Consider the following 12903-nt stretch of genomic DNA (forward strand, 5'->3'; position numbering starts at 1 on the left):
GGTCCCACTCTGAATCAGCTGTGGGCCTGAGCCATGGTGGGGTGGGGAATGGGCCACTCTTGGTTGTCTGTCCTTCAGTCTCCTTTTCTTGAACACACAGCCTGCTCCTATCATAGGCAGAAACAGGGACAAAGGCCCCAGTGTATGAGATGACCTCAGTCTGAGACCTCAGGAGCCAGGCAGAGTAGTTGGAGAATAAGCCAGAGGCTGGGCAGAAGAGGAAGGGCTGGAAGCCAGGAGCCAAGACGGTGGCTTGGCTGGGGGACTGCAGCCAAGGAGAATGCCATAAGTTTGCAGGGAGGCATTTCACAAACTGAGTCATCCAGCCCTGTCCAGGTTCAGGGAGACCCGGGCTGGGAGAAGTGGAGTGGCCAGAGCCAAATGTACAAGAGCAGGGCTGGCAGGGTACAGACAGGGTGTAGACAAAGCTGACAGTGGGTTGGGGAGAGGGCAGTGAGGGGCCCAGAGTGGGGTCACAGGGTGGCAGGAGGGCACAGGGCCCTCTCTACCGGCTGGCTTTCTTGGAGGGGGCACTCAGACTGGAGCCCTTGCCCAGGGTATCCTTGTAATCACTGGTACTGCCTCGACTTCTGCCCTCCCCGCCGCGGACGCTGCACACTCCAGAGATACAGCTAGTGCTGTTGGCCACATAGCCGCCGCTGACCGAGCTGGGCCGGAAGCCGCCACTGGTGCTGCTGATGATGGCTGTAGAAAAGAACCTGAGTCAGTGCCCATGCAGCCAGAGCTGGCCTGAACCAAAAGAGGCCTCCCATCCCCAGGACAGATGAGGCAATTCTCAGAGTAGTGGGTGGGTGGGGGCTCTGGTCGCAGCCTGCCGCTGGGGAAAGGCCCCAAAGACCACTTCCTGCTATATCTTATCCTTGGCTTGATCAGTTTATACCCAATCTGGCTGATTCTTGCTCCATTTAATCTCAGAGACCTGTTTCTTTGTCTAGTGACCAACATAACCACCTGTATTTCTGGACACTTACCCACCGCCCCTTCTACCCACCGCCCCTTCTATTAGCCTCTTTGTTGAACTCAGAGATCCAATACTATTGGCTTGATCTCTAAGACCCCCTTTCTCTGATTCTTCTAGCCCCTCTGATCCCCCAGCCTAAATCTGATTGCAACTCACATACCTGGCTCCCCTTGCCTCACACAGATCCATAAATTATTTTCTTGCAACATGTCCTTTGTGTCCCCATCTCCTATGGCAATAGCCTTCCCTAGCTGCTACCCCCGGGAACCAGATAGAATGATAAGGAGGAAAAAGCCTTGGGTTGGAAGTCTAGAGGCCTGATTTCTGACTGTGCCTCTGGCATGTGGTTACTGTGTGATCTTAGGCAAAGATTTTTCCCTCTCTGGTTCTTAGATTAGAGCCAGATACAGGGTTCTTAGATACAGGGTGTGACTAAGGTCCTCTCTAGTCCCCAGATTCTATAATTTTAGGACAAAGACCATAAGTACTTACAGATGCTGACAGGGGAGGGAAATTCTCCTGACATTCTGTTAAGGAGAGAAATAAGAGAGGGCAGTCATCTGACCCACAGTCTCTTTTGCCTGGAGGCAAATCCTCAGAGCTACTGAACCTGCAGGCTTGACGTGGGAGTCTGAACTCTAGGGATCTTTGACACAGGAAGAACCTGAGACACTTTGGGGGCAATCTGAAATCTTTGGAGTGATCAGGCAGCCACCCAAGCCCAAGAATAGTTTGCATGATATGTGACGTGCATTCTCCCCAAGTGTTAGGCCCACACACCACGGCCTTCCATTTCCCCAGAACATTAGGGAACCTGGAGGACACCCCTGACAAGCTCACATTGAACCTGGACAGGTAAGGAAGATGGAAGAAGAAAGCCCAATATAGTAATGAGTTGTTGTTTTTTTTTGGGGGGGGGGGGGGGCAGTAGAGTGTTCCCAGGTGCACCCTGAGAAGTCATGAGGATTACATGAACCAATCCACTCAAAGCAGTTAGCACAGTACGTGGTATGAAATAAGCACTCGAGTCTTGATTAAAAAAAAAAAAAGTTGGCATGGAGTGATTTTAACTGATGGCAACCCCACATGTGTCAATAGAACTGTGATTCATAGGGTTTTCAATGGCTGATTTTTGCATCAGATCTTTCTTTCGAGGCATCTCTGGGTAGACTTGAACCTCCAACCTTTTGGTTAGCAGCTGAATACATTAACCTTTTGCATCACCCAGGGACTCTTTGATAAAAAAAAAAATTCTTTGATAGGTATTATTAATTACTAGCATTATTCCTATCACCTGCCATCCTCACAGCCCAAGAACTCATCTTTTCTGGATTAGGATGTGTTAGGTTTTCTCCTTTGGTTCTTCCCAAACCCTTGGGGATTTCATGCCAAAGCACCACGCCCCACCCTCACCTGCACTCCTCGCCCTCCAGCAGCTTGCGGTAGGTGGCGATCTCCATGTCCAGGGCCAACTTCAGGCTCATGAGCTCCTGGTACTCGCGCAGCATCCGGGCCAGCTCCTCCTTGGCCTGGTACAGGGCAGCCTCCAGCTCATCCAGCTTGGCCCGGGCGTCCTTCAGGGCATTGTCTCCCCGCTGCTCAGCATCAGCGATGGCCTTCTCCAGATTGGAAGCCTAAACGAGATGATTGGAGAAATGAGAAAACCAGAAGGGGTCATTGGAGTCATCGACATCAAAATCTCTCTCATTCTTTAAGATTCCAGGGCAGAGATGCCCACCTGCACCCTTCATACCACCATGTTCTGTTCTACCATCGGAACCCCTTTGGGGCTGGAAAGTTCATCCTTAGCTCTATCTCCTCTCTCTTGTGCTTAGATGTTAGTGGTGTTGGAGAATAGCGCATCTTGCTCCCCCGAGATGATGGTTAACTTAACACCTCAGTTGAGTGCAAAGACATCTACTCAGCAACACTGTGCTAAGGATACAAAATGAATAAGGGTAAGGTCGGCTTTCTGCTCTCAACTTGTTAAAAGTTTGGAAGGAGAGGTCATTGTAATAGGGAGTTGTAGGTGCAACCATGGCAGCTGCTCGGGTGCAGGGGACCACAGACAAGGGCACAGGGAAGGCGATTCCCCAGGGTAGCTATTATTTACCAAACACCTACTGTATTCCCGACACTACACTCAGTGCTTTACGTGCCTTAGCTCATTTAGTCCTTACAGCACCCTGTGAAGTGAGGCCCAGTCACTTGCCCAAGGTGACACAGCTACTAAGTGCTTCATCTCAAGGGATAGCAGAAAGAACACTGGACAATGAGTCAGAAGACCTTGGTTCAGATCACAGCTGTGCTACTTACCAACTGTGTCACCCACTGAAGCTCTTGGAGCCTCAGTTTCCTCGTACATAACAATGGGAGTGATAACTCTTGCCTCACAGAGCTGTTGGGAGTGGTAAGTGTGATGAAATGATGGTGTTGCTGCTATTGGTATTACATAAGTACGTCTTATCTCAACACCTCCTTAAAGCTGAAGCTGTATCCTATATTCCTAGAAGGGGCCCCAGGAAGTCCTTCATACATATTTGTTGAAAGCACTTTAATGGGTGCTCCCTGGGCTCATGTCTCCTTCTCAGTCATCAAATAACAGATATTTATTAAGCTGCTACCATTTGCCAGGCCCTATGCTAGATGCTGGAAAAAACAAGGGTTAACAAAGCAGCCAGTTCTTTGCCTCCAAAGACCTTTTGATCTAGTTGGAGGTGGGGGGGCTGGTGTGTTGGGCATTTTCAAAAAGTGTGACAAGTACAGGGCAAGCACAAGTGCCAGGAGGGCATGGGAGGGCAGGGGGTTAAAGAAGATTCCCTAGGCGAAGAGGCTTCAAAGCAGAGGTCTGTGGGGAAGAAGGCGAGATGGCTCCAGGGTGTCCTGCTCAATCTCTTCGAGGCAGTGACCTCACTGGCCTTTTCTCCTCTCAAGGGTGAGATCAAAGGCCGACTTCCTTGGCCAACTCCTCCCTCCCTGCACTCAAGCTTGACTGCCCCTGGCTATGGGCAGCCAGCCCCCTTACCTGTTTCTTCACGTTTTCAATCTCTGAGCGGATCCTCTGGATGAGCCGGGTGAGCTCCGAGATTTCGTTCTTGGTATTTTTGAGGTTATCCCCATGCTGGCCAGCTGCCAGCTGCAGTTCCTGGAACTGGAACCACAAATCACAAGGTGGGTGATATCATGGGGGGCAGGGCATATTGGACATGTGAATGGACATGGCTTCTGCTCCAGGGATGATCAGGCTCAGCTCTTGGGCCTGCAGGGGCCACTGTCTCCACCCCAGGTTCAGCCCAGCTCACCTTGGTCTGATACAGGGCTTCAGCCTCGGCCTTGCTCTTCAGGGCAATCTCCTCATACTGACTACGGATCTCATCAATGATGCTGTCCAGATTCAGGTTACGGTTGTTGTCCATGGATAAGATGACAGACATGTCGCTGATGTGTGACTGGATCTGAGTGATCTCCTGCAGGGGAAGAGCAGATGGTCTTGGGGCTTGACCACTGTCTAAGGCTGGCATTGGGCAACCTCCCTCAAGCTAGGTGAGAAAATTTCAGCAGTGCCAACTTCAAGGCTCAAAACCCAAAGCAAGGTCACTGTCAGGCCCCAGACAGATTCCCACCACCATGGTGAGAGGGCCCTGACCTGTTTCCTCCTACTCACAGGGAGGAGATTCTGAAGACTCTTAGGGCTGAAATGGGAGTTGAATGGCTAACTTGGGGGCCTCCCTCCACTGGATCTATCCCAGCCCCCAAAATAGAGTTGCAAGTACTGATTGGCCCGAGATGGATGGAGTGGAGAGACAGACTTACAGCATCAAAAAGGCACTTGAGGAACTTGATATCCTGGTCCATGGAGTCCACCTTGGCCTGCAGCTCCACCTTATTGGCATATGCCACATCCACATCCTAAAAGATGCCCAAGCCATCTGTCAAGTTGTGCCAGTGCAGCGTGAGAACGCAAGCCCTACCCAGCCTGCATGCCCAGTGGGGGTACAAGGGAAAGGAGATGAAGGAGCAAAAGGCCCAGCCCACCCCATCCCAAGGATCTGCTCCCTCTGCCAGGGTGGTTGCTCCCCTCCAGAAGGCCAGCTGTCAGCCATCTCTCTTTTTTCTGAGCCAGGCCTTTCTGGCTGCACTGGAAGCCCCTTTGTGCCATCCTTGCAGGAGAAGGAGCCTCTCTGTGATTCTTCTCTACGGATAGCCCACGCCCACATAAAACCTTCAGTAAGGATACTCTCGCCATCATCCTCCTGCCTTCTTTTTTTTTCCTGAATAGTCTTCATTGTGGTTTTTCTCAGCCTTTCACTTCGCTCCTTCTGAAACAGTTTGTTTTCTGGCCGATAGTGGAGAACATTGGCAGACTCAACACCTCCTGGCCCCAGGGCAGCCCCTGGGAATCAGGGCCTGTCTTCCCTCTTACCTTCTTGAGCAGCACAAACTCGTTCTCTGCAGCTGTCCGCCCGTTGATTTCTTCCTCATACCTGTGGGAATGTCAGAGCTCTGCCATGTAATCCATCTTACTGAGAGCCCTCGCTTGCCCAGGGAAGACCCTGAGTGAGGATTGATGTGTCAGACAGAGGGCAGAGATGCTGAGGGGCCAGAGGGGCCAGCCAGGCAAGGAGGGCTTCCTGGAGGAGGGTACATGGCAAACAAGTTTGTAAGAAGGAGATTATTGAAGTCTCAGCTTGGAAGATGAGGAAGAAGCATGTGGGGTGACTATCCTGTGAGAAATCTTGGAGGAAGCAAGAAGCAAGCTGCTCCCTCAAAATTTGAATAAAGCCTTACAAATTGCAAAGTGCTCCCACATGTGTTTCCTCAGCTGCTCCTCACCGTAATTCTGGGAGGTAGATGAGCTTACCCCCATTTTACCCAACAGGACATTGAAGTGCTGTGAGAATGTGAGAGACTCTCCCAAAGTTCCCTTACCCCAGAGCCAGAGATAACTCTCTGATCACTGCCTGGTGGACTGGACGTTTGTCCAGGTGCCATGCCAGAGACTGCAGGAGCAGGGAAGAAGTTCCAGAGGTTTGTTGGGGTTGCTGTGTTTGGTGTGACACAGGACACTGTCCCCAGCCTCCAAAAATTTCAAGCCCTGCTGCAGAAACTAGGGCATCTGTCCAGTCCCCCAAGAGCCAGCACCTTCGGGATTAGCTCAGAGGGACAGGTGCAGTCATCCCATTACAGTGAGTCTCCTCCTTGCTCACCTCTTCTTGTAGTCCTCCACCACGTCCCGCACGTTCCTCAGCTCCGAGTCCAGCCTCACTCTGTCCCCGGACAGTGTCTCCAGCTGCTTCCGCAGGTTACTGATGTAGCCCTCAAGGATGGGCTCCAGGTTATTCTTGCAGTTGTTCAGGTCCAGCTGCTGCAGCAGCTCCCACTTGGTCTCCAGCACCTGGTTCTGCTGTTCCAGGAACCGCACCTGGAACCCAAAGGCCAGAACATGTCGAGCCTCCATGGATACAGTCATAGCTGCCTCCTGCAGGGCACTATGACAAGTGTTCAGCCTGCATTGTCTCCTTTTCCCTGTACCACTGCTGCATGGGGTGGATGAATCATTAGCCTCTACTTGATGGAGAGGAAACTGAGGCACAGGGAAGTTTAACAGCTTTCCAAGGTCCAACAGTTAATAAGTGGTGGAGCCCAGACTGAACCCAAACACATGTACCCAATCACCCAGAACCCACCATGGGCAAACCTGCTCAGGACATGGGCGTACCCAAAAATACCAGGACAGAAAAGTGGCCAGGTCCATCTTGTTGGAAAGGCTGACTATCCTGAAGAAGGGAGCCAGCTCTTCATTTCATAACATGCCAAATCTCAAATGAAGGCTTCTGGGTATGTAAATTCCTACATCAGGCCCCAACTCCATCTTTGATCCTAGCTTCTACCCTCTCCCCTGAATCCCTTTTATCAGAGTCATCCTCTCTAAAGCAAAAATGGCATGTTGCACAATGTGTATAGACTGGAGGCCCCTTTCCATTGCTGCCTCCCATGGGGCCAGGAAACTGACAAGAGGTGCTGGTCTGCACAGACCTTTCTTGTTTGATTTGGGGACCACAGCTTTCAAAATCTGACTTAACCTACACAAGCATGGCTTCCATTTAAATAAGGTTGTGTTCGCTATGGTCAGAAACACAGACAAGAGGAAAATCATCTGAAATTCACCATGGAGGTGAAATTCAAAAGCTGTCTCCAGCAGAGCATTCAGAATTTGGTTTGGTTTAACAAGCCCTAACTTTTTCATATATATCTATAAGGCTGAGCACTAACCACAGAGTAAGCCCTACAGTCTAAGCACCACAGTACACACCTGGACACATCTGGATTTACCCATTTTCTCTGGCTGCCGGAGGCCAAGGGTTTATATTCAGGAGACTGAAATTATTTGGGAAGTGTTCAGGCCTTTGAACCTCTTCCCCTCTGTCCTTGGACAGCCATTTTTGTCAACAAGAGGTGACTGTCTTCATATTCATCCTTTTTTCCATGTCTCTAGACTTTGCCCCTTAATAAGGTTTGACCAGCCCAGCCAAGAATCAGTGCACTCTTTTCCCCAGATTCCAATCATCAGAAAGCCTTGACCATCCATATATAAAACAATTTCAAAGAGCAAGAAGCCACAGAGATGTTCGTAAACCCTGAGGCTGAGCAGAGGGCAGCAGGGAAGCATCCGATGGGAAGCCTAGAGCTGCAATGGGGAGGCTAAGCTGTGATGGCCATGTGACTTTCTCAACCACAGGCTTTGTCCTGGCTTGACCTGTCCTCAGTGTCTAAACGTAACATAGCCCTCTAGTCTTTAGTGCTGGGTCTGGAGACAGGGGGCTAAGGGCCCATCTTGATCTTTCTTTTCCTTCCAAATGACCTTGGCCATGGTGTTTACCTCCATGCCTCTGCTAACTTATCTGTAAAATGGGTATAATAGTTTCTTAAAAGTCAGAGGCCTATCTGTGCTGGATGATTCCTTGGATCTCTTCCAGTCCTTCTATCCTTCCCCTTCTCAGTACCTCTCCCTAGCCCTCCTGAGATAAAAATGATTGCAACAATAACCACCATTTTGGAGTATTTAGTGTGGTACATTGTGCCAAGATCTTCACGTGCCCTTTATTTTTAAAACCTGACAACAGCCCCAAGAGATAGGCTATTGTCTCCATTTAAAGATGAGGAAATGGAGGTACAAACAGGGTTATGAAAATTTCCCAAAGCCACACAGCTGGCAAGTGATAGGGGCAGGGCTGAAGCCAGGTCTGACTTCAGAGCACTCTCAAGAGCTCCTTAAAACTACACTATTCCGCTTCTCAAGGGAGCCCTTAACCTATGAAACAAACCCCCTAGCTGAAATATCTGTGAGCGACCTCACACTGGTGCTGCAGATCCACCAGTTCACTGACTGATGAACAAGCTCAGCGTGCAATGGAAGGAGACCAAGCCTCCCTGGTTACTCTGGGTGGGTTCCTTCTCACTGGCCTTCTCTGCATCTCTGACACCAGCCTGGCTCTTGATAGTAAGGAGCAGGTCTCTTCCCTTTGGATCTCCTGCTAGTACCCCTGATCAGCCTCTTCAAGTAGTGAACAGACCTTATACAAGTCACCCTGACCAGGGAAAGCACCTGCCTTGTCCACAGGAAGTGCCTCCCCATATCTGGCTTCAATCCCTCCTGCTATAATAAAACCTCATGTGCCAAGAAGAAAAGAGAACGGATGTTTAGATGTTCCCCCAGGTCCTAGCAGACCCACCTTATCAATGAAAGAGGCAAACTTGTTGTTCAGAGCCTTGATCTGCTCCCGCTCCTGGGCACGCACTTTCTGGATCTCAGGGTCCAGCTCCACATTGAGGGGTTCCAGGAGGCTCTCGTTGACAGTGACCTGATGGATGCCTCCAGGTGCGCACACAGTCGGACACAGGGGCCCCAGGGCCACACTGCCAAACATGCTGCCTGCAAAGCCGCTGGCCCGGCCCCGGCCAAACCCATAGCCTCCACTCTTTCCGTTACCACCGGCCACATTGAGGGAGATGCTCCGGGTGCCCCCCAGGCTGTAGAGGCTCCGACTGCCGAAACCCCCGCTAAGCCCTTTGCTCACTGCCCGGTAGGAGGATGAGCTGCCCCCAGAGAGCACTGCTGAGCAGCCACTGAAGCCCCCCTTGGTGGCAGCTCCGGACTTGCAGGTGAATTGGCGGCTCATGTTGCTGGTAGAGATGAAGCTCAGACACAGGAGGGAGGAAGCCAAAATCCCATACAGTTCTGCTGGTTGTGGTGAGGACTGACAGGTCCCCTTATATGTGCTTAGCACTGGGGCTCCTGGAAGGGCAGTCAAGAGCTTAATTCGTGGGTTTGGCTTGCCTGGGAGCAAGAAGTCATTTTCTCTATGCTGAGCTAGAGATCAAGCCCTCCCCACCTCTGAAACAACACGAAACCTTCAAATTGCTGGGCTTGCAAGCCTTGCTCATGTAATTTGGGTTTTATCTAATTAACCTGTTGTTATAGGGTAATTTGCCCCAGGCCCCAGCCTCTCTAGGGGGATGTCACTGGCACCTCACCATCCCCATGCTGATTAATCTTTTCAGGGTTCTTGGCTTCCACGTGGGGGCTCAGGGGACAGGGTTGTGATGGAGGTAGACAGAACTCCCTGGACAGGGAAGGCCACTGGGCAGGGCATCTGAGGGCTCCAACCACAGCTGTGTCCTTCCTAGAAAGGGGTACATCATTCTAGCATTCACCCCTCTCCCAAGCCTCTTGGAGACATAGCCCACTGATTGCCTCTGCTATTAACCCACAGAGGACAGCAGTTCTATGCCAGGGTAATAGAGATGGAGTGACCCTCCTCTGGCATGGGACATGAGCAGAACCAACCACGGGCATGTGAAAGCAAGTTCTCGGGGGAACAGGATCTCCACTCTTCACCTCTCCAAACTCCCATCATAAGGCAGGCTGGAGGCTGCGTGATGGAGAGATAGTTCACGGCCATCCAGCCCTTCAAGAGCTGGAGAGAAAGACGAGGAGAAAAAGAGGGTGGCATTGGGGAAGGTGGCTGAGAAATTCTGGGGTTCAACTGGGAGGAGGTATAGAGAAGCAAAGAGAGAAACTCGCCCATGTCCTGGATGTTTCAAGGAAAGATTCCTGTGTGTTCCATTTCATCATTTCTGTCTCTTCTAATGTATATCTAATATATATCTTCTAATGTATATCTAATAAGACTAGGAGCAACTTGGGGACAAGAATCATACAATTGGGATGCATCTCAGAAGTAAGGATGGTGAGACTTCGTCTTGCTCACTTTAGACACGTCATCAGGAAAGATCAATAATTACAAAAAGATACCACGTTTGGTAGAGAATCAGTGAAAATGAGAGAAACCCTCAATGAGATGGATGACACCATAGCCACAACAATGGGCTCAAACATATCAAAGATCATGAAGATGACACAGGAACGAGCAACATTTTGTTCAGTTATACATGGGGTCACCGTGAGTTGAAGCTGACTCAATAGCTACTAACAACAACAACAACATGATGAACACAATTAATGTCACTGAACTATACATGTGAACATTGTCAAATGTTTTGTTGAGTGTGTATTTACCACAACAAAAAAGAAGCTGTTATCAGCATGACACTTAACTCCCTTTGTATCCCCAGGCACATGAGAGCAAAGAACACAGGCTGGCTAGGCCCTCCCAGGAGTCCAGGCCTCAAGACGGCTCTGGCTGAAAAGACCCCAAGAGGGGTGACCCAATAAACACTGCCATTCCACTCCACACAGTCCTGTGATCCCTGTCCTGTGGTTTCACTGCTGTCCCCTCCATCCTGGGTCATTGGCTGTTGTGATGGGCCCATGACTCAGGGTCCCCAGTCCTCCATGGTGCCTTCCTTGTGATTGTCATTGCTTCTGTGGCCCTATTCAGCCCCTAGCTCTGTCCCTGGAGATTGTCTTTGGCCAAAAGTCCCTACTAGGGTCCATGGGTGAGCTGTGGCTCTTGGATGGGTATGTACACAGGAGGGAGGAGGGAAACCTGGAGCCAGGCTGGTTGGGGTGCTCTCTCATTTGGTTTATATGATTGACCTGGGATCCATTCCCTTCCTCACACCATCTTTTTGCCTTCATTAATCTTATTTAAGCCACCAGAATTTCTCTCTCTCTTCTGTCTTTTCCACCTTCTCTGCCCAACCCCCATTCTCTCCTCTCCATCTTCCATCCACCCTTCCCTGTTCCCTCTTCCCTACCACTGGTCCACTGCTCTCCCATGCTGCCTCCTCCAGGAAGTCTTGGATCAGCATAGCCCAAGCCTGAGCCCTCCTCATCTCTCTTAGCCCTTAGTATGTTCTTGGCATGTGCTGGAGGGCAGGGACTCTGTGGGAAGCTCCCATGAGGTTCCTCCAAAGGCCATGTCAGAGGTCATTTTAGTTTTCCTTTGTAAGAGAGCATCTCACATACTTTGGACATGTTATCAGGAGGGACCAGTTCCTAGAGAAGGACATCATGCTTGGTAAAGTGAGGGTCAGTGAAAAAGAGGAAGACACTCAACAAGATGGATTGACACAGTGGCTGCAACAATGGGCTCAAGCATAACAACTGTTGTGAGGATGGCACAGGATCAGGCAGTGTTTTGTTCTGTTGTACATAGGGTGGCTATGAGTTGGAACCAACTCCATGACACCTAGCAACAAGGAGAGTGGAAGCTTCTCTGGGACAGAGATCGGCTAATACATTCCTTCCTTCCTTTCTCCCTCCCTTCTTTCTTCCTTCTTCTTTCCCTCCTTCCTTCCTTTCTCCTTCTTCCTCCTTCCTTCCTCCCTTCTTTCCTCCCTACCTTCCTCCCTTCTTCCTTTCCTTCCTTCTTCTTTCCTGCCTCCCCCCTTCTCCAATCTTTTCCTTCCTTCCTTCCTTCCTTCCTTCCTTCCTTCCTTCCTTCCTTCCTTCCTTCCTTCCTTCCTTCCTTCCTTCCTTCCTTCCTTCCTTCCTTCCTTCCTTCCTTCCTTCCTTCCTTCCTTCCTTCCTTCCTTCCTTCCTTCCTTCCTTCCTTCCTTCCTTCCTTCCTTCCCTCCCTCCCTCCCTCCCTCCCTCTACAAACCTCTATCAAGTGCCTGCTGTGTGTCAGGCATTGTGCTCAGTGCTGGGGACATGAGGAGCTTGTGGTATAATGATAACGGCCTTTCGTAGCTCTCAGAACTGTGTCCTTTCATGGGGCAGGTGGAGGTGAGGCAATTGGTTGCTTTGCTGGCTGCATGTTTCTCTAACGTGCATGGCAACTCCCCAGCCCAACCTTTAGCATCCCTGTAGCTTCTGCCTCTGTCCCTGATGCATCCTATCACCTCCTTCCTTGCCACTCCCTACACCAGCCAAGGACACCTCACCTATAGGCCTCACCTAAGACTACCTCCAAAACTCTGCCAAACTATTTCTACCCAGCCTGGAATACCTTCTATTCCTGTGTTCTCTGGCCCATATCCCTCTCTTCTTTCAAGCTCCTGCTTAAAACCCTGGATTTAGACCCATCTCCTCTCCTCTGTACCTGGGTTCCTCTGTCCATTGCCACTTGTGTGGACGAACTGGGTCCTGGGTGAGGGTACTGTGTCCCACAGCCAACTCCTCCCTCTGTGCCTGCCCTAAGGGCCCAGGACCAGCCTCTGAACACCGGGCTCCCAGTGCAGAAGGATAGATGAATAGCCCCTTGTTGGGGCAGCAGCCAGATAGCAGAGATGGCTTGTCTTTAGGAACCTTCTGGGCCTACTTCCACCCTAAACTGGTACCAGGTAGGAGTTAGGGACTTCCCCAGGGGTCTGAATTCCACTTCCCCACTTAGCAGGGAAGCTTTACTTAATGTCTCTAAGCCTCAGCTTTCTCAACTTGAAAAGGGTTAAAAACTCCTCATGGGGTGGTTGTGGTGGTTACATACATTAATCCATGTAAAATGTTCATTAAG

At 50.5% G+C, this 12903-nt stretch overlaps 1 protein-coding gene across 2 annotated transcripts; it reads right to left on the minus strand.

The window, feature by feature from the left end:
* Positions 1 to 505: 505 nt before the first annotated feature.
* Positions 506 to 9162, minus strand: KRT71 (keratin 71). 2 transcript variants are annotated; one of them, XM_049883213.1, is made up of 9 exons: positions 8716 to 9162; positions 6190 to 6404; positions 5406 to 5466; positions 4796 to 4891; positions 4285 to 4449; positions 4008 to 4133; positions 2396 to 2616; positions 1475 to 1509; positions 506 to 705 (listed from the first exon to the last, which is right to left on the minus strand). In XM_049883213.1, the coding sequence occupies exons 1-9, from the start codon at positions 9160 to 9162 to the stop codon at positions 506 to 508; spliced, it is 1566 nt and encodes a 521-aa protein (XP_049739170.1). The 2 variants fall into 2 exon arrangements, with proteins under 2 accessions (XP_049739170.1, XP_049739171.1); XM_049883214.1 differs by lacking the exon at positions 4008 to 4133.
* Positions 9163 to 12903: the final 3741 nt, after the last annotated feature.

Source organism: Elephas maximus, chromosome 4, assembly GCF_024166365.1.
Source record: "Elephas maximus indicus isolate mEleMax1 chromosome 4, mEleMax1 primary haplotype, whole genome shotgun sequence".
Classification (NCBI taxonomy): domain Eukaryota; kingdom Metazoa; phylum Chordata; class Mammalia; order Proboscidea; family Elephantidae; genus Elephas; species Elephas maximus.